This window comes from Coturnix japonica, chromosome 2 (assembly GCF_001577835.2).
Source record: "Coturnix japonica isolate 7356 chromosome 2, Coturnix japonica 2.1, whole genome shotgun sequence".
Taxonomy (NCBI): Eukaryota; Metazoa; Chordata; class Aves; order Galliformes; family Phasianidae; genus Coturnix; species Coturnix japonica.
Genome location: NC_029517.1, coordinates 131,076,302 through 131,097,173, shown reverse-complemented (window position 1 = coordinate 131,097,173; position 20,872 = coordinate 131,076,302). Strand labels below are relative to the sequence as shown.

The 20,872-nt window shown below is 38.1% G+C and overlaps 1 protein-coding gene across 6 annotated transcripts in view; it reads left to right on the top strand.

The window, feature by feature from the left end:
- TRAPPC9 (trafficking protein particle complex 9) overlaps positions 1 to 20,872 on the top strand; it is a 407,093-nt gene that overhangs the window by 27,566 nt on the left and 358,655 nt on the right. For all 6 annotated transcript variants that reach the window (XM_015856396.2, XM_015856397.2, XM_032442917.1 and 3 more), the window contains 3 exons: positions 8,248 to 8,374; positions 11,675 to 11,820; positions 14,718 to 14,803. In XM_015856396.2, coding sequence (XP_015711882.1) covers positions 8,248 to 8,374; positions 11,675 to 11,820; positions 14,718 to 14,803 — 359 coding nt within the window. The remainder of the gene's footprint in view (positions 1 to 8,247; positions 8,375 to 11,674; positions 11,821 to 14,717; positions 14,804 to 20,872) is intronic.

Here is a 20,872-nt window from a genome sequence, read left to right as displayed (position 1 = left end):
GAATTCATGTCTTTGTGGGCAGTTTAGTTGGCCTGGCCCGATGGCTGCAGGTAGGTTTCACCTGTCACAAAGCAGGAAGTAAATCCTAGCCCAGGATCTGGCAGGTCTCATTGGGAGGGTTTGAACCAGGTCTGAAGGGATGACGGGTTAAAATGAGGCTTGCTAGAGATGAGCCTGAGGGAACCTCCTGTCGAAGAAAGGATGGGCAATGTGGGGAAAGTACAGAGAAGCTGTTAGGACATGCAGGGAGAAAATTAGAAAGGCAAAAGCCCAGCTTGAACTCAACTTGGCCACTGTAGTAAAAGAACAAAAAACTTTCTTTCTAAGTAGATTAACAGTAAGAAGAGAGCGAAGGAGAACTCCGTCCTTCAGTGGATGCAGCAGGGAATGTGACCACTGAGGATAAGGAAAAGGCTGAGCTTCTCAATGCTGACTTTACATTTGTCTTAAAGTCAGACCAACTATCCTTGGGGTACTCTACCTCCTGATCTGGAAGTCTGAGATGGGGAGCAGAATAAAACCCCCATGATTCAGGTGGAAACAGTTAGAGAACTAATACTCCACCTGGACTGTCACAAGTTCATGGGGCTGGATGGGATCCATGCAGGGATGCTGTGGGAGCTAGAAGAGGTGATTACTAAGCTGCTTTCCACCATCTATCAGTGTTCCTGGTCAACCAGAGAGGTCCCAGAGGATTGGAGGCTTGTCAGCATGACCCCCATCTTCAAGAAAGGTCAGAAGGAGGATCCAGGGAACTAATGGAGATATGGAAACTTTAAATTGTGTTGACTCTGTCTTTGCAGGATAGTATGGTGGGGGGGAAAAAAGGACCTACAGAAATAGATGTGCTCTTGGCTTCTTCAAGCCAAAACACAAACTGAGGAATAAGAGTGTGAAGAGTTAAGCTGTTCTATCTGTTAATATTTACAAAACCTGCTTTGTACAGAAGCAGCTTGGTAGCAATTGTCCTTAATTTTTATACTGTTATGCAAGTTATCTTTGCTTAATTTGCTACGCTTCATGTTAAGGTGGCTCTTGTGTTATTTCTTAACATAAAATACCATCAATATTTCTGAGTGGATGAGACGTTGGCTTTGTGTGTACAAAATATACTTTGATATGTTGTTCAAACTACAGACATCTGGAGTTATCTCAGCGACAGCAGAGAACTAAATACTGAAATTTTAATGTCATTTTTGTGGACTCTGACTTCAGCTGTGTCAATTTTTCATGTGATTTTATCTAAAAACATTTTCATGCTAGGTGTGAACTTCTAACTCTCTGTGGCGTAATAGTCTACGTTTTATATAACTGCTAAGAATCTTGTAATAAAAGACCATTCTACGTTTAGATAATCTTTCTCCATTCTTTTTTTCCTTTGCGGTGCTGTTCCAAAGCAGGCAATGTTATTCTGATGCAGACAACGCTTCTATATTTTGTCTGTGTTGAATAGAAACTTTCCTCTTTTCCTCCACTCCTCCAAACTTAGGAGTAAAGGCAATCATTTCTCATTTCTCTTTCAAAGGTGATCTCTTTCACAGCACACAGCCAAATCCCTTTGCATTCGTTATTGTATCGCTGGAGCCACTTTGCTGCTGGCTGCGATAATCTATTCATGAAAGTGGGTCTTAGTCACCAAGATCTCTGACTGGCATAGACTAATTATTTTCCTGTTGTACTTGATCTTTTCCATGTCAAACTGTGAAGTTTACTCGTTTCTACTGTACTTAGAGATTTACTTTGCTTGATTTCTTAAAGAAATAGGATTCGTATTATGCGCTGTCTAACTGTACCTTTCTGGCTTTTCCTTTCAGAATAGCCATTCAGTATGTAGACAAAACATGGTGTGGACAACAAATCAGAGATGCCAAGTTTGTTCCAATTTTATGACTCTTGTTTATACGCATAAAGGGTAGATGCTAACAGTGCCGCAAGAGGCAAAGGCAAAAAGGCTGTCAGATCTAAAGGTCTGGCATGTTAACATCCAGTCAACTTGCATGTGATTCCTGTATACCTCCTGTCTTATTGAATAGAGGTAGGAGACTGAAGAGTAGCTGTTCAGGGCAGTGTAAAACCATAGGTGTGTGCTAAAATGCATTGCAGTAGCAAATACTGGAATGAAAACATAGGATTCATTGGGTTGCTTTGAAAGCAATTTTCACTTCACTTGGAACATTACCTTAGGATAGCAGAGTGCTGTACTGAATATGCAGCTAGGCCATTACTGTCCTCCTGCATCTGACCCCAACTAGAATCTGAGGGACTGCTTGAAAGATCATGAAGACCTTTGCATATAACCTAGTGATTAACTTGAAAGTAAAAACAGTTTGTAGTGGTTACAGTCTGAATATTCACTTTCTTCTCCAGCTTTTGTGAGACTCTAAAAGTATTTTGTGCTCTTTCTGAAGTCCCTTTCTTTCTTTGAAGGATCAGCAGTGCCTTGGCAGCAGGGTGGTGCAGGATCCCTCTCCAGCAGCAGACACTGACTTCGTCTTCTCTAGTTGGAAGACGGCTCATCAAGCAAGTTTCAATTTTGTGAAGGGAAAAATCTATCTTTATGGGTGCAGAAATTACCATTTCTCTTTCATTTTCTACTGTCAGACTGTCTGTATTCTGCCTTGTTACTAGCAGTTTGTCAGGGAGATGTCTGACACTTTGTTCCGAGAGAACTGGGTAGGCCAGCTGGCTGCCACTTGGTGGGGCTGACTGCTGCATGAGGTCTCCTCTGACTTCTTCCTGAATCCCATGTGCTGTTTTCACTGGGAAAGGAGAAGCTCAGCCAGCACAAAGAATCCTGGGTATGAGTTTTTTTTTGTTAAGCCTTCGTTTCTGAGTTTACCACCAGGAGCTATTTTGGAGTCAGGAGGCTTTTAGCTATTTGTTTTTCCCTACTTTCTTCTGTAATATTTTAGTGAGTTGCATAAGGAACCAGAAAATCATTTGTCTTCCAGTTGGCAGATCATACATAAACTGTTCTCTTTCTTTGTTCTGCCTTGCTGTAGGTTATTCTGCAGGGGACAGATTAGCTTCATCAATACAAGATCAGCCAAGGATCCAGTACTATACTTTTAATATTTGACTCAATTTTAGAGGGTAATGACTGTGACTAAGTACAGATGTTCTACATTTCTTCATGTATTACAGTGTTAGGGCATACTATTAAAACAATTATATTCTGTGAATTTTCTATTATCTGCCAAGGCATGAAATGCTGTTTATATGATAAAGTTAAACTGTGATTACCGAAGTGTTCATATATAACTGACCTCCTTTCCTGCCCTGTTGAGAATTTTTCTGAAATATTGTGAAATGCTGCTTCACATTATTGTGAAACAAGCAGAAAGACTTTTCCTTCACATTCAGTGGCTTTTGGTCACAAATGGTTTCTAACTGTGCAACTGAAGCTTCCTGGTTTTTGTGCTCGCATTTTAGAAAAAGGCTCAGAGCAGGTTTGGAACAAAGCCTAGTAATGGAAATAATTCTGTAGGAGATGGGGCATTTGTAAGTGTGAAGTTATAATAAGCAAACTAAAAGTATGTGCTCAGTATACTGTGACTATGGCATTCACAGACTCAAAGAATGGCTTGGGGTAGAAGGGACCTCAAGGTTCCAACCCCCCCCTGCTGCATGGAGGTTTGCCAGCTGCCAGACTAAGTACTAGGTCAGGTGGCCCAAGGCCCCGTCCAACCTGGCCTTGAACCTTCCAGGGTTGGGACATCCACAGCCTCTCTGGGCAGCCTGTTCCAGCACCTCACCATTCTCTCGGTGTGATCCACCATCATCTTTGTCACTGATAAAGATCTTAAAGAGGACTGACCCTAAGACAGACTTCTGGGGGGCACCACTTGTCACCAGCCTCTACCTGGATATAGAGCTGTTGACTGCAGCCCTCTGGCTGTGACCTTCCAATCAACCCTCCATAAAGTCCACCCTTCAAATCCATTTATTTCCAGTTCAGTGATAAGGATGTGGTGGGGGACCATGTCAAAGGCTGTGCAGAAGTCCAGGTAGGTGACATCAGTTTCCTTCCCTTTGTTCACACATGCTGTCATTCTAACATTCTACCATAGAAGGCCAATAGATTGGTCAGGCACAACCTTCTCTTGGTGAAGCTGTGCTGGCTTTGTGCAGCTTTATTTTGGCGCTGCTGTTTTGTGATCCAGATAATAAATGAATCTGGAGAGAAACTGGAGAAAAAAAAGTCAGGAGAAATGAGAAGTCCAGATGAGAAAATAACCAGTCATTTCTCACTCAATAAACAAACCTCTTTAATGCCCCTGCAAAAGCATTCAGAGGATAATTCACAGGTCAAAGGCCCAAGTGTCGTTTGCTTTCCTGCTGGCATACACAAGGATGAAAACATTAGATGGCAAAAAGACTCCTAAGGGTAACCATTTTCCATCCATTCCTTCCAAAGAGAAAGGTGACTACCAACGATACCTGTCTCTTTAAGCCGCGGATAGTCATCTAAAACATGGATCAGGAGACAGTAGTTGGGAAAAAAAAAAGTCTTCCCAGAAAGTTGGTGTCGTTTTTGATTGTGTCAAAATACAGTGACAGTGAGACAGATGCTTGGAAAAAAAACCATCAGAGCTGTTTCAAAAATAGCAGCCTGTGGTGGGTTATGACAACTACAAGGCTTTGATGCAAATTGGGTTAAAAGAGAAGTTTGTATCGTTCCTTCAAAGCCCTGAGGTCAGGTGGCAGCAGCGTCAGTCAGATGAGAGCGGCTCCAACATCTGTTTTCAGAAGTGGCTGTCAGGAAAGATTGTGTAGCTCTTGTTCTTTTACGTCGTGGATGCTTCTTGGTACGTCCTGTTGATGTAGATTGTTTTTGCATCTCAGCTGAGATGCAGTGCAAAGTGAAAAGTAATAATACTGTTGACTTGTCAGCAGCTTGTTATAAACTGCACTTCATACAGTATCAGCGTAGGAAAATGTCTTGTTTTAGCCTTGCCTGTGCAGAAAGCGTGCTGAGCTTCTACCATGAAATAAAAAATGTGACTCTGAAATCTATAAACAAATTCTTTTTGCAAGTTTTGCTTTGAATGCAACAATTGACAGTGTTTCACATTAGGAAATAAAAGCCAGTTCTTCAGAGTGGCAGACCTCTGGTCTCATGCAGAATTAAGGGCAATCTGTAGTGCTGTCTTCATCATCTTTGGTTGCCGTGATGCTTTCCATCCCAGTAGACTCAGCAGGTGTTGTGTGCTCTTCGTCCTATAAAAAGGCAAATAACACCCTGACTGTTAGAGACTGACATTTTTATGAAGGTACTCTGTCTTGAACTGCTGCAAATCCTGGCTCTGCGATGCTGGTTGGAGTGTCTGGATATGCCTGAGATGTATTTGCTGGTATATTTCCTATACCTGATTAAAATGTGCTGAGTGGCTCAAGACATGTCAGACTTTAAAATAAAATCAAGTACTATAGGAAATAGTAAAACAAATACCTTAGAAGTGTGAAAGGGGATGTTATTGCTTACTTCTCACCAGGCTTTATGAGTCTGTGTTAAAAATCCTTGGATGAAGTAATATCCTGAGCCTTGAAATTGCTGTCTGTGTGCTAGGGATCAACTGTTTGACAGTAGCACCTGTTCTACAAACAGATAAACCTACCTGAACCATGAGTAGTTTGACATGAAAGGAGAGAATAGCGTGCTTCTCCCATTCTCATTTTAACAGATGGTGAAAATGGTCTGTTGTCCCATCAGCTTGTGTTGTTTCATTTTTGAAGGTGCTGTTTCTAGTTATGGCAATCTGTTGTTCTTACAGGTCATGAGAAATAGCAGACAAGCAAAATGAAGTGAGTTAAGTGCATTTCTTTCCGGCTGTATACTGCTAAGGATATATACTGCTTTGTATTGTGAAAGATGGTAATTTCACAGTTTCTGGCAATTCACATTGAACAGGAACAGCCTTGTAGTCATGGTCTACTCTGACATAATTCACTACACTGTTTTTATTCCAGTGTTGTAAGTGGATCTGCATCCTTATACAGGAACAAATGAATGGCTTGTAGATGTTGCATTATTATTAAATGCTTGTAAATTTGTCAGCTCACATGTTGAAATGAACAGTTCGGTCTTGCCGCGTTTTGTAGACTCAGGATGTCGGTTGTTCTCTGGAAGCTCGTGCTCTCTTTAAATGTAGTCCTCTTTTATCTTTTAGAGGAAAAGAATAAGAGTGAGCAAATCCTTCCTGCGATGTCAGTGGTGTATCTGGCTCCTCATGGAAGAAGTTGCTAAGATTTTTGCTTAAAGCAAGGAGAGAAGTGATAATAATTTGGGAGGAAAGAATTGCTGATGGCCAGGAGGCACCAGCAATTGTCTGAAAGAAACAGACCAGTGAATATACTCCTTTTGCAGCACTTCTGATGGTCATGCAGACCAACTTAAGCCAGAACTTTTACTAGCTGTGCTTTTATTCAACTGTGTTTTGAAAACCTTCAGTGACTGATTCCACAGGCCTTCTGGACAGCCCCTCTGGTGATTAGTTTCCTCCAGATCTTTCTTTTCATTAGGCAGCTCTACTTGTCCTCACAGACTGTGCCTCAGAGCCCTAACTGTGCATTTTTATAATGCAGAAAAAACAACCCAAAACAATCCAACACAGAAAAAGAAGAGCAGAAGAGAAGGCAAAGTGACTGTGGGGAGATAGCTTTACTGACCTCTCTATTGTATTGAGCTTGTCACTTGAAGTTTTAAACTTGAAAGCAGATTCTTACTAGGTTGAATGTGGTTTCTGAGAGAATCTGCTTTGGGTCATTCCATGAAAACTACTGCAGCTGGCAAACAGCTCATCATCTGAAAACAAGTTAGAGACGATGTTTTAATGGAGCTATTTATAATAATTTGATAATAACACAGGAGAAAACAGGAGGTTGTTCGAGAGAAATCATGAAACGTTATCACTGAAATTTAATATCTAAGCAGTAATTATAACCGAAGCCTTTCTTGAAGCTATTTAGTTACTGTTTAGTTATATTTATTGATAGCACATGTACAAAAGAATGTTCATTGTACTTGGAACCCTTATAGGTGTAAGAGTATTCACATATCTCATCCTCCCATCTAAACACAAGCTTTGAGATTTATTTCTGTTTGATGAGTCTCCAGTCTCACCAGAGAACAACAATTTGGTATTCAGGCCATAAATATCCCATTTTTTGTCTGGAAACACAATTGTATGAATTGCAGGAACTGGTATTTCCAGAAAGTTCAGAGTCATGAAGATCATGAAGATCTTCATTTCACGATTCATGAGTCATGAAGATGAGATGATAATGTGTGTTTGCTTGAATTTTTTTGTATTATAAGCAGAACCAAAGAAAAATTTTCATAATGGTTGTTAACATTTAGCAGCATAGTATAATTATTTTAAGAAGTAGGTAATTTTAGTGCAAGATAACCTCAAAATCCATTGGTTTCTCTCTTTTTTGCCATTGATACTGGTATTTAGGATAAGGCTTTTTTACATGACGTTGTTACAAATAGCCTTCATGTGCCTGATGCAGTTTGCTGTGGGTATTTAGATTTGCGAGTTCTATTTTAGAAATTGTTATCTTGTCATTGAAAGAAAACCCAATGAAAAGTAGAATCACAGAATTACTCAGGTTGGAACAGACCTCAAAGATCATCAAGTCCAACTTCAGCCTAACCATATACCCTAACTCCTAAAACAACCCTCTGCTAAATCATATCTGCTGAGCAGGCATAATCCAGACGGCTCTCTTAAACACATTCCAGAGATGGTGACTCAACCACCTCCCTGGGGAGCCTATTCCAGAGTTTAACTACCCTTTCTGTAAATAAGTGTTTCCTAATTTCCAACCTAAACTTACCTTGGAACAACTTGAGACCGTTTCCCTTCGTCCTGTCGCCAGTGAGAAGAGTCTTGCCCCACTCTCACTGTAAGCACCTTTCAGGTACTTGAAGAGAGCAATAAGGTCTCCCCTCAGCCTCCTTTTCCCCTGAGTAGGTATACATGGACAGCTTTTAAAGTTATAAAAAGTGCACAGAACTGTTGTGGTTACCGAAGACCATTTAAGTAGTTTTGCTTTATTCACTTCAGGATTTTGGTGCATAATGTTAAGTATTCTCATACATTAGTTGATATTCCATTAGAGCGACCTTGTAAAAATGCAAAAAGGCAAGTAAAGCTTCAGATCATTATTTCATTTTAAACTTTTGTTGCGTATATGTTGGAAGTGTTTCTTACTTTTATTTTCAACTAACTTCTTTTCTAGAAAAGAAAGATGTGACACAGAGCTTGGAAAACTACACAGCAAAATGCCCTGGCACAATGGAATTCATCACTCTTCCAGATGGTTTGAAGTTACCTCCTGTTCCATTCACCAAGTTGCCTATTGTGAGGTAGGACTCCAAATGCAATCTTTAACTTTTCCACAGTACCTGTCAAATTTTAAAGGATACTGGAAGGGTGTAGTCTTCTCAGTTTCTGTAAGCTGTTCACAATAACATGAAAAAATGTCAGAATGTCAAATTGTTTTGAGAAGTTCTTGGGCAAAAATAGAGCTTTTGAGCAGAAAATACTTTTTTTGTGGTCTTTAGATTCAGAAAGAGAGGATTTTTTTAAAAATAAAACTGTCATTCAGGAGTTTCTGATGCAATCTAAGAGAAGTGTTTTATAATTGCAGTTGAGATTTAAGTTAGATCATCAGGTCACGCCAATGACTAATACATTTTTTAGACTAAAGCCTAGTATAAAGTATTTGAGACAGACACAGGGATGGAATAACTGCAATTTGGCATGAAATTAAAGGCTAAAAGAAAATCTTTGTCAGAATGATGTCAGAAAAAATGTATTGGAAGTTATTGAAAGGAGTTCTCAGAGACATTTGATTTCTCTGTGGGATGTCGTCAGACATAATGCGAGCGTTTTGTTATCACAGAAAGATAATAAAATGCATAAGTAAAAAGAGAAAACAATATTTATTTTCAGATTATTTTCAGTCTCTAAAATGACATAAATGTTTTATTCTGTGAGTGCTTTTTGATTCTGTGGCCGGTTTTACTCTTCTGCTTCTCTTTCACTGAAGTCAAAGACCTTGTTTAACTGTTTGTAGTATGTTAAACGCAATAGGTTTGTTCTCACTAGCAATTTGTTGTGCAAAATGTGCTCTCTTAAGGTACAGATTAGACTAGAGCATAGGTCTGAAGTTGGACATACATAGCAGACAAACCAGCAGTGTCCTGAGCAGTGGTTTGTCCCATAGTGGGACCACTTGTGTTAGTTGGCCACCTGGTCACCCCACACCTCATGTGTATTCCTGGAAAGAAGATGCATCTTCTTGGAGATCTACCAGCATTGTGTTGTATGTTCAAGATCAGGTTGGCTGCGGCCCTGCGCATCCTGATCTAGTGCCAGATCTGGTGCTCATTTTTGAGATATAAATGGGTGGGAATGGTGTTTTGACCATTGTTGAATAACCCAAGCTTATGATTCAGTCCATTGTAGAGCCTCACAGTGTATAAAATACATTCCCTTGTAATGATGATGCAGAGTTTTATTTACAATTGGCATTTTATTGTCTACTGGTTATTAATCCATTTAATGTGTCATACTAATTTTAGGTACAAATGTCTTAACTGAAATACTGTTAAACACTGAACTGCCTTAGTGAGGCCAGAACACAGTAGCATTATTACCTTTTTCTCCCTTGAACCCATGAAGCAACTGAAGAGATTTGGCTTGGCGAAATCTTTGTAGTTAATTATTCATGGTAGGTAGTATTTAATGCCCGTAGCTGTCCTTAAGTGTTTATTCCTTCTACTTCATATAATCTGTTTCACTATTTTTTTCCTGCTATATCTTTTAACTACATAGTTGGTCTATTATTGACAATTATTAAGTATTATTTTTATGTGTTTTGTAGCCTTTGGAACTTTGGAATTTTTTGACATTTCAAATACTGTAGTGCAAATTGAAAGGTGTTTTGAGCTTTTAATTGTTTGTCTGAAGCTTTAGAAATTAAAAGCACATGCGAGTGAAAGTATTTCAGTATGGTATACCATGAAAAGCCCTAGAATTTTATCCAATACAAAACAGGAGAATTAACTGTGTTACTATATAATACTTTGCTTAAATTTGCATTCTAATTTGTACTCAGATCTAAGCAGAAGGGTATTGTACATTGCTCAGATGATTCTGGAATCTGTCATAGTCTCTCTTTTTTTCCTGAAGCTTTTTCCTGTTATTTTGCCTTTGTCTGTGATGCTGACACAGGTATCAACAGATAATGAATGGATGTGATATATTTCTTGTTCCAAAGCACTTTTCTTATTCTCTTGTAACTTCTTATCAAGTGTTCTGTATCACAGAGGTAACTTGTCTTTGTAATATTCCTCTTACAGCATCATTATTTTTCAGTAATAGCACCTTATCTTGAATGGTTTGGGCAATTTTTAAAACAAATGGCTTTCTTATATGTATGCACTTTTTATTAGTTGGAATATTGGCTTCTTTGGTTGATAAAGCTATTCTTCATTGTGCTGAGCTTCTAAACATGGAGGACTTGATTTTCATGTTCTCTGTGATAGTTTGTTGTTTTGAAGTTTTTAGTGTAATTCTGTAACTGGCATGTGAATGACTTGAATTTTATCATGTAAATGTAGCAAAATTGTTTTAACATTTAAGGAAACACCTTCTTTTTGAGGTGAAGGCACTTGATTATAAGTTGTGGAAGGCAGGTTTCTTTCTTACTTTTCCTGTGCTTATCATGATATTTGGTGAACTATATAAAAACATGAGAATTTAATCATGTACTGTAACATCCATATCCTCTTTGTAGTGTTCTCAAAGAGCTGAGTAGAGGGGGACAATCACCTCTCTCTCCGTGCACTTGGCCTTATTGAACCTCATTAGGTTTTCAAGGGCCCACTTTTTTAGTGAGTCCAGGTCCCTCAGATCAGTAATAGGGAAAGAGGAGATTTTGTTTGTTCATCTTTGAGCAGCTTTGGGCTTTCTGGGATTCTTACACTTGGCTCCTCAGCTGAGTTTTGAAATCTCCTGGGGTTTTGGCTGGACTGTCATAATCAGCACACTTAGGTGCGTACATAATCTATCTTGAAGCATAGAAATGCCTTTTTTAAAGTTTAGTGCAGGCAAGATTTTTGAGCATTTTAATTCATGGTTGTCTACCACCAGTGTGGTGGGATCCCTGTGGCAATTAGCAAAAAATGAATGTTTTTCTGTTGATTCCATCAATAGTGGAAGACCAATGGTTTCCTTGCTTTGTATCACAGGAATTCTTGTCCAACAGCAAGATGGCTTAATAAATCAATCCTTTTCTGTCTGTTTGTAATTGCATTATGATCTTTAAACAAGGCCTCTCCAATTCCTGTGATATTTCCTTCCTTCCATATGCAATTTTAGGTACTTAAAATGCTTTCAAACCTATTTTATTCACCTTTTAAAAGTTCTTTATTTGTATTATATTGTCCAGTGAAATTTTGTCTGGCTTTGGCTTGGGTTTGTTAAATATTTGGTTGCTTTCTGGAGTTTCAGTGTATCCATAATTTATTCACACTTATTTTGGGAACTAACAGCTGATTTTCAAATCACTTGCTAGTTTTCATTTGATGCTTTCTCTAGAAGATGTTTGGTATTTGTTTTTAACACAACCTTCCATAACAGTTATTTTTACTTTACAGGTCTGTGAAGCTCTTGAACCTTCCCACCAGTCTCCGACCTCACAAAATTAAAAGTCTTCTTGGTCAGAACGTGTCAACCAAAAGCCCCTTCATATATTCTCCAATTATTGCTCATAGTCGTGGAGAAGAGCGAACTAAGAAAATAGGTAAGAATATTTTCTGGTGTTTCACATTGTTTTGTTAAGTTGGAAATTCTTTCTTGCTCAGGGATAGCAAACCTGAATTTCTCCTTGAATTAATCAGTTTTTTAGCCAAAGAGCAAAAGTTTGTTCTCCTCAGGGGCTTTTGAACCTGTGGGGAAGTTCAGCCAGGTCAGAAGTTGGAAGAAAGTCATAGCTGATCAAATTCTTTTACAGATGAGCTGGGTGCTCCTCAGTACCCAAAGTTTGTATCACCTGGAAGTTTGGATGGACATGGTAGCAAAGGAACGTACAAAACAAAACCACAGTTCCAAGATAGGAAGCTGAGGAATTTAATAATCCTGGAAGACAACGTGTTTGCTTTTTAACATGTATTTGATCTTCTTTAATTAGAAGTAAAAGCAGTAATTAATGGTCTGTTTTTCTGTTAAGGAAACAAAAGGGAAAACAAAGCCCTTTATAAAAGTCCTAAGTTTTCAGCTTTTAAGCTTTCAACTTGATAAGCTTTTCTGATTGAAAACAATAAATTGGATTATTTTATTCTGTTTAAATTGATTTAATATGCACTAGTCATGAGGGGTAAACCTCATGGTTTATGACATAAAGGGATTTTTCTTATAAAGTCCTGATAGTCGAAGTAGTATAACACAGCTCTCTTAGGAAGTCTTGTGAGTAATCTCTCGTATTGATATGCAGATGGTGTAAGTACAGCTCTTAACCTCACACCATATAACTGGATTTTACCTTCCCTTTCAAAAGCTTTTCCTCCTGGGTAGCAATTCTATAGCAATGTCCTGCACTCTTTAATGTAGATCTTATGGGAAGCAAGCTATAGGTAGCTAGTGAGGGCTCTTGGTGTTGCTGGTTATGGTTTCCAAGTGAGAGGGTTGACACAGAGTGTATTATGTGTTTTCCTGAAAATAAATGTCAGTGGTTTTGTTGGGTGGGCAGCTTGGAGTGTATTTGACAGTGAGAAATTGGTCAAACCTGCAAAGATATAAGAAACAAGCCCCAGATATTGTTGTCTTTGGGAGAAAAGACATTAGAGCATCAGAGCAGCTAATGATTTTGTTTGTTTTGAGTAAAACTTAGCAAGATGAAACAATTTTCCCCCAGTGATTTACATTTTCAGAATCACTTTCTGTGGTTGCATTGCGTGCATTTTTCAGAAAGGGAATTCTGATCCTCTGGTAGTTCTTCTAATCTGGAAATTACTGTAATTTGCAAGGGCTGAAATGCTTGCTTTGGTTCATTGTTAACCATAATGGGGGCTCAGTGCTTAAATAGCTTTGAAACTGTGTGAGGGCTCTTGAGAGAAGCTATCAGTTCTTTTGGGGACTGTAGAGTGCAGAAGACTTTGGACACTAATAAATTAATTAAAAACAAACAGAACAGTACAAACAGCTACAAAACATCCCATACAAATTTGCGTTTGAACATTTAGTTTTAACCTGCTGTTTTACTTCCCTGGTTTCACAGTAATAAAACCTGTTAATATCTCAGAATGTATGCTGTTAATTTCTAGTCGCGTTAATTGGACTTAAACATTTGCATTAAGCATATCTCCCTTGAGCTCCCTAACACTGCTTGCAAAATGTAATCAGATAATGATTGTCAATGTGCTGTTACAGTGCAGATGGTTTTAATTGTGAGTTACGGTCTTAATAATCCTGTTTTTTTACAAAACATTTTCTAATATCCTAGAAAAAAGAGCATTAATAATGTGTTTAAATCATTAAGTAAACTATTTAAAAGTTAATCTGGGTGTGTTATAGACTAGATTATGGTCATGATTTATTTAATCTATTTAATGAGTATTTTAAGTCCACCTTTTGTTTATTTAGACTGTAGGTCCCTCACCTTATATGGCAAGTAAAATCTGAATGTAGAGTGCACGTGGTTATGGTGAGAAGTCTGGGAGGCAGGAAGAAGAACCACATGCAATTTGTGGTTCCAAATGGCCTTTGTGTATGGAGTACCCCAACAGAAATGGTTTATGTGCCACAAACCTCCCTTGCTTACGTTATTTACCTCCTTAAATGCAACCAAAAGCACTGAAATTTTACACTTTGTGTGGTGATTAGTCCTTAAAGCTTCAACTCTGTAACTTGTGGTAGGATAGGTCAAGAAATAAGCTGTTCTTGCAGTTTCTGTTTACTGGTCATGGATCTTTCTTAAACGTATCCAGAAATTAAACTTAACATCTTTTGTTATTTGTTAAGTCTCCCTTTTGTAACCATCAATCAATCAATAAATAATCAGCATCAATATTTCTTTGTGTCATCTTCCCATCTCACAGTATTTCCCAAACTTCCTACTGTGCTCTATGGGAAATCAATGGGAGAAAATGGATGTGGCATTTTGCTTAATTTTGAATGATTTTTAATTCACTCCATATTGTCAACTATGTATAGATGAAGATTTGTTTCCATCATTTTCCATATCCTTTTTCCTTTGGTGTTTGTTCCCTATCTGATTGTGTTTTAACTGAGCCTTGATGCAAGGTGATGTGTACTTTGGGCCTACCTCCCAGTATGGAAGTACTGAAGCTTTCAGATGGTTACCATTCAATAGGTGTTTAAGTACTCTTTTGAACAGGGGCTGGAGTTAATTTTGCCAAAGCAATGTTGGCACAATGCAACGTTGGGCTCTGGAGCACTACTGGCATTAATATAATAAGCCTGTTAATGAACGTTTCCAGTCATTTAACACATTGCTTTACCTGTGATTTGCATCTAATGTCCATTGGTACACTTGAATAGGACTTGGGCTGTGCAGATGACAGAGAGGTGTTAATTTCAAATATAAAGATAATGTAACACTCTGACAGCTCGGCTGATGCTCATTTTTATAACACTACAATTATGCAATTCCTGCATTAATTCTATATTCATTTCATGTAGACTTCCAGTGGGTCCAGGGAGACGTGTGTGAAGTTCAGTTGATGGTGTACAACCCTATGCCTTTTGAGCTGCGAGTAGAAAACATGGTATGTATCTTCAAAAAGATTTTCTAACTTCTTCACTAGGTTAGAGTTTTCATACTGTTTTATATAAATCAAATGGTTTGATATCTGTTTAAATCAGTATAGCATCAGTTTAACAGTGCAGCAGTGTAAGTTCTCTCATGTTTTTGCAGTGGTGATGAGGTACTGAATTGAAACGTCAGTTCTTCAGAGTTCAAATGCTTTACTGCTACTGACCTGTGAATCAATTCTGTATCTTTCTGCATTGATTCAAACTCATGCTAAATAATTTATTGATGCCGGTTTTCAAGTAATAATCATATCCTAAAGCCTAATAATTAGTCTATTCTTCCTCCTGTTACTTAAAAAAAAAAAAGTTTTTATCCTAGCTTTACAAATTCCCATGTTGAGGAATGAAAATAACTCGTTCTGAGGAGCTTTGATTTATAATAGATGCTTATGGATGTGCTATTCCCAAGCATATGTGTTATTTGAAACTACTGGGTGCTAAATTGCTGAGATGGAAGTGGGGAGAAAGAGGCTAAAACACAGAGAAATGTCTCAGATTAGAGGGTTCAAGCCCAGGCTTTCTGCTGAAACACAGTGGATTTTTTTCCTCTTTATGCCAATTAACAGGTTTTTTAAAGTTACTATCTCTTAAAAGGTTAAACATTCCTTAATTGCCAAACCACCTTAGTCTGCAGTCACTCCTAATCCAGTGTTGTCCTTAGTTAAATACTTTCACCTTTTCCCCAGTCTTTAATATTGCTTTTAAAAAGGAGCCCCGACTTGTACAACCCACAAAGTAAGTAAGACTATATGAGTAAATTAGGATGTATTTATATGCTCAGGATTTGTGTTTTAATTGATAGTTGTACTGCAGTGACTGGTCTAACAATTAGACCTAAATTACTGCTAATATGCCACATATGATATTTTTTTCTGCAGGATATGAACACACCCAAAGGCTGTAGTTAGAATACAGAAAAATTAATTCTTGGAAGCTACTTGGTTCCTTCAGCAGCATTTTGTTATTATGTTACAGAGGCACTCCAAAATGTTAGGAATGAATAGAAAAAGTACTGGTAAATGTGTGCATCAGAAAGGACTCCATGTAAAAATGGTTTTAAGAACATTTTGTCTTGTGTGAGTAATGATGAAATTATATATTCAAAATCTTTTTTGGATAAATTCTTAATGAGGAAATTTCTTATAAGTGGCTGCATACACTTAAGAGTTTGGAATACAGTTATTTATACGAGTGTGCACTTCATCCATTCACTGTGGAAATTAATTGTAATAGTATGAATACTACAAGCTAGATGGTTATCTTCTGAATTAATTCTGCATTGCACTTTCATTGGTAAGCACCGGAGGAAGTAGAAATGCAGACTAGATACAAATAATTGAAGTGATTAACATAGTTCTTTAGTCAGTGTTCTAAAAATAGAGTGCTTTGAGAAAATCTGCTGTGCACTAATGTTGTCTAATTGGTAGAAATGAGTTGATTTTGCTTCATTTGTGTAGAATCAGGAATGTAGGCAGCAGATGAGGACAGCAATTACTCCTCTCAACTCAGCGTTTGAGAGACAATGTCTTCAGCACCAAATGTTGAGCTCCCTGCATAGCAGCAGTGCGTGTGGAGTGGTGTCAGTGCAGCAGCATAGGACGGGTGAGGAGAACTGCATCTGTTCAGTCTGAAGAGGAGAGGACTAATGGGGTAATTCCTGTTGTGGTCCTTCTCACTTGGGAAACTGCAGTGAAAACAGAGCAGGACTCTTCCCAGTGGTGCACAGTGTAAGTTTCCCATATTGCAGCAATGGGAAACTTTCCTAATAGAAAAATTCTATCTGCCAACATCGCAGCGGCCGCACAGTAGGAACAGGTACCTGAGAGGGAGGTGGAATCACCATCTTCAGAAATCCTCAAAACTTGAGTGGACAGGACAGTGAAAATAAACTTACGTTGACATGAAAATCATTCCTGTTAGGAGCAGTGGGTTGGGCAAGATGACCTCTGGCATTTCCATCCAGCCTGACTTGTTTTGATTCTTTGATGTTGTTTATGGATTTACTGGAGTGTGGGAATAGTTATTACTTTATCACAAGAATGAAGTCTTTGTGGTTTTATTTTAATAATTCAGAACCTTTAATATTTTAAAAGGTTTTGTTTTATTATTAACGTGTACTCATGTCTGCAGTCCCCGTGCCTTCTTGTTGTCTGATTTCTTGTAATTTTCATGTTCTTTCACATTATTTAGCCTCAGAATAATTTGTACAGCGAGCATATCCTTTTCATTTAGTGTCAGTTTTAGCCTGTCTGGCCCACAATTTTTTCCTTCATTCTGACTCAGCACCTTACCTGTGCAGTGTGACTGCTTATTCAACCTCATTTCCAATGACTGGCAGTCCTTTGAATTCTCCATTACATGATGTCCCCTGTTGTTTCCCTTTGTCATGGTTCATTCTTCATCATCGTGCAACTGTCTTGAAATCTGTAGTCTTACTCCATTATTTTTTCTCCTTATTTTCCATTTCCATTAACTTTAAGTTTCATCTGTTGTTGTTTGAAGTTACGTACTGCAAAACTCTGGAAGCATCGGTCCAAACTTCTGTAAGTGCACTTGTCCTTGTGTATCACCCTGCTTGGTATGGCTGAAAGTTTGGAAGGTAGTCGACATAGTACCATAGACCTGTTCGTGTTCCACCACCCTCACAGAGGGCAGGTGCCCCAGCCCTCTGATCTCATGGCCCTCCTATGGACCCACTCCAACAGCTCCATGTCCTTCTTGAGTTGGTGGCCCCAGAATTGTACACAGTACTCCATGTGGGGTCTCACAAATGTAGTGTAGAGGGATAGAATCACTTCCCTCGACATGCTGGTAGTGCTTCTCTTGATGCCATCCGGGATTACTGCTAAGTACATTTAGTTTATAGAAGAGTGTAGAGGCATGACACCTTATTCAGGTGAAGAAGCCTTGTGAAGTCAAAATGTTGACTTTTCTTTTAATTTCCTGAAAGTCTTTTGTCTCGTAATCATCTGTTCCTGAGTTGGAAATCTCTTTAGATACCCGTCTCATTTAGAGACATTTCATAGATGCGTGTCTCATTTCTTTGTAACTTAACTCTTTTCTGTATCCTGATTTTCTATTGTCCATGTAGTGGGAAGACTCATCCAATATCAGCGATGTAATGCTTATAAAATGGCAAATAAGAGTATCTAATCATGGAATACAGTGGCAATTAGGTCCAACAACTGTATATTTTGGTCAGTGAGGTAAAGTAGGGGTGGTCAGAGGCGGCGCTTTCATAAACTTCAGCTTAAATAAACACAGAGGTAAAAATGATCCCAACTTCTTTTGTTTGCAGTGTGTTAGACTGAGTATTTGTTTGCTGTCCCAGTGATGGGATCTAAGTCAAAAGAGTAGATTTCATGTTCAGCTGTAAATAAGTGTACATACAGCTTTCCATTTTTTTCCAGGAGTATTGCTATCTGTTTAGACTTGTTCAGATGCATGAATGAATGCTACCCTCTGACTAACAGCTATGGATCCTTTTTTCTATCTGGGAAAAAATGACCTTTGGATTTCAAACAGAAAATAAAAAAAATCTGTGAAATCTCTGTCAGATTTATTTTATATCTTGGAAATAATGTCGAAGCTTTAAATCCTGACTACGTCTGGTGGCATCTGCTATTAAAATAGAGCGCATATGAAGATACAGTGCAAAGTCTGTTAAGTCTACAAGGTTCTAACTACTTTTTCTCTCTGTTCCTCAAGCTTTGTTTTAAAGGCAAATATGCTGTCTTCAAGGGCTGAGAAATTTTGAGGGAATGTTATTTATTGAGCTGAAGTATTTATTTTCTGCATTTACCGTAGAATGATGGTAGAGAAAGAGCAGTAAAAATGGTATTTAATAAATGAATATTGTGGAACCGAAAAATATTGCCACAACACACAACGTTTCTGGAATTTGTGGTTTTAAAAGCTCATAACTCAAAATGAAAATCTTTCTTATATGATTCTCATTCTGTTCGGAGCACGTGTTTATTTCAGGACAATTTAAGTGTAGTGTTTTGATTAATGATGGTGTAAGAATAGAAGTTGGGTTATTTTTTGTAAATTCCAAAACTATGTTATTAGCCACGAGCATTTTCCGTGTTTAAGAATAACACTGAAAATACTGAAAAATCTTTCTGTATAAGCAGGCTCGTCATTTAGCTTACACTCATTCAAATTCATGGAGTTCACGTCTTTGTTCTGTTTCTGCCCGCAAGGAGAGTATTTACTTACTGACAAGGCGCATGTCGCTGAAGCTATATTGGGCAAGAAAATACTCAAAACATGTGGAAGGAAGAAGGGTGAAAATGGTCATGTTTGATGTATTCTAGGTCTGCTTAAAATAATCGTGCTAGAAATAGTGGGGGAATAAATCTGTTAAATAAATATTTGGCTACGTTGTGTAAAGTATTCTCAGTGAGGAAACCAGCTTGGGCAGTGGTACTTGGGAACAAAAGTGTGAGTAAAATAAAAGTAAAGCTTAAAAAGGCAGTTAAATGCCCATGTTATTTTAACTGCATCCCCAAAAGCTACCGCTAACAGACAAGTTGTTTTGTTTCCCTGAAGCTAAATGGAGATTTGAAGTTATTGAAAGGCCGGATGTGGCAATAGCTTGGATATATCCACTCAGACTATTTAGGTTGTTAGAGAAATGTAAGGAAATAAAAATCTTTCTTTGCCTGGTTCATCAATTCCCTGGTGGGAAACTTGCATACAGATGATTATGTTTTTCTACTTGGTCGGAAAGTAGTGGTTACTAAATATCATTACTTAAATATGGTATAATATTTCAGGGAAGAGAAACCTGACACTCACTTCTTCCCTCCTCTTCTTTTTCCTCCTCTTCTTTTTCCTCCTCTTCTTTTTCCTCCTCCACTTTTTCCTCCTCTCTTCCCTTTCTGCCCTTTTTGCCCGTGTTTTCCTTTTCCCCCCCTTTTCACCCTTCCCCTTTTCTGCAGCAGATATGTTTAGTTAAAGGGAATAACAGTAGTTCAGCTTTGATTTCATTTATCTAAGCAGTCTTAGGCACCAGAGGGCAATGTTTAGCAAATATTGCTGGATTCTGCTTTCCGGGTGATAGCAATATTGTGTCTTTCAGACATTCTAGATGACATCACTGTCTTTTCAAACTTATTTGTGTGGTTCAGGTTGGAAGAATAAATACATTGATTTCAGTTTATGCCTTTAAAACCGAGGCTTTGTTGAAGTTTTCATTGTTTTGTTTGCTTGGTTGTTTTTCATTTTGATGACCTTTTATGCTTTCTTGATACCTTTACATAAATATTGTAAGTTTTACTGGATGGTAAAACTCTCATAATGGGAGAAATACATGCTGTATTCTACTTCACGTGGTAATGCACTTGGGGCTCTTTAATTTTTTAGACCAGGAATAATCTGTGCTTAGAGAAGATATTTGACATTTCCATTGCATTCTCTTAAAACATTTATGGAAGTTTTTTTTTTGGTTATTGTTGTTGCTGGAGAATAGACTGAGGATGCATTTGTAATACAGTGTAAGCAAAATACATTCTGGTGAGGACTTATTTTGCTTTATCATTTATCTCGAGGTCAGCATGCTGTGTTTGTGATCATCGTGACCCCAGGGTGTCACTGTGATGCAGTTTCAGGGGGTAGACAAGAATGTACCTGTACATAGCTCTCTTTTTCTTTTGCTCCTCTATTGTTAGAACATTTCATTACTGGTAATTGCTCGAGGGTGGTAACTCATCCTTCTCATCCATAAGCACATTCATGTTTTGGTTGAGCCATTTTCCTTTCCTTAGGTATGTATTAAAGGAATAGTTATTAAGGTATTTTTCTAATTGAGAATTAGAAGATTGCTAGTCTGCCTTTGAGAGCAGATGTGAACCTTGGAGGTGCACCATTTGGAATCCTGTTGAATTAGAAATGAATATAGATGTTTTTAAAGGTAAGCAGTACAAGTATGGCCAGCATTGCTGCTGCTTAAACTCTTTCTTCAGTCCTCAAGTCTCTGCGTGTTTTTCTCAGCCTCAAACCATAAGCTTCTTTCTTTT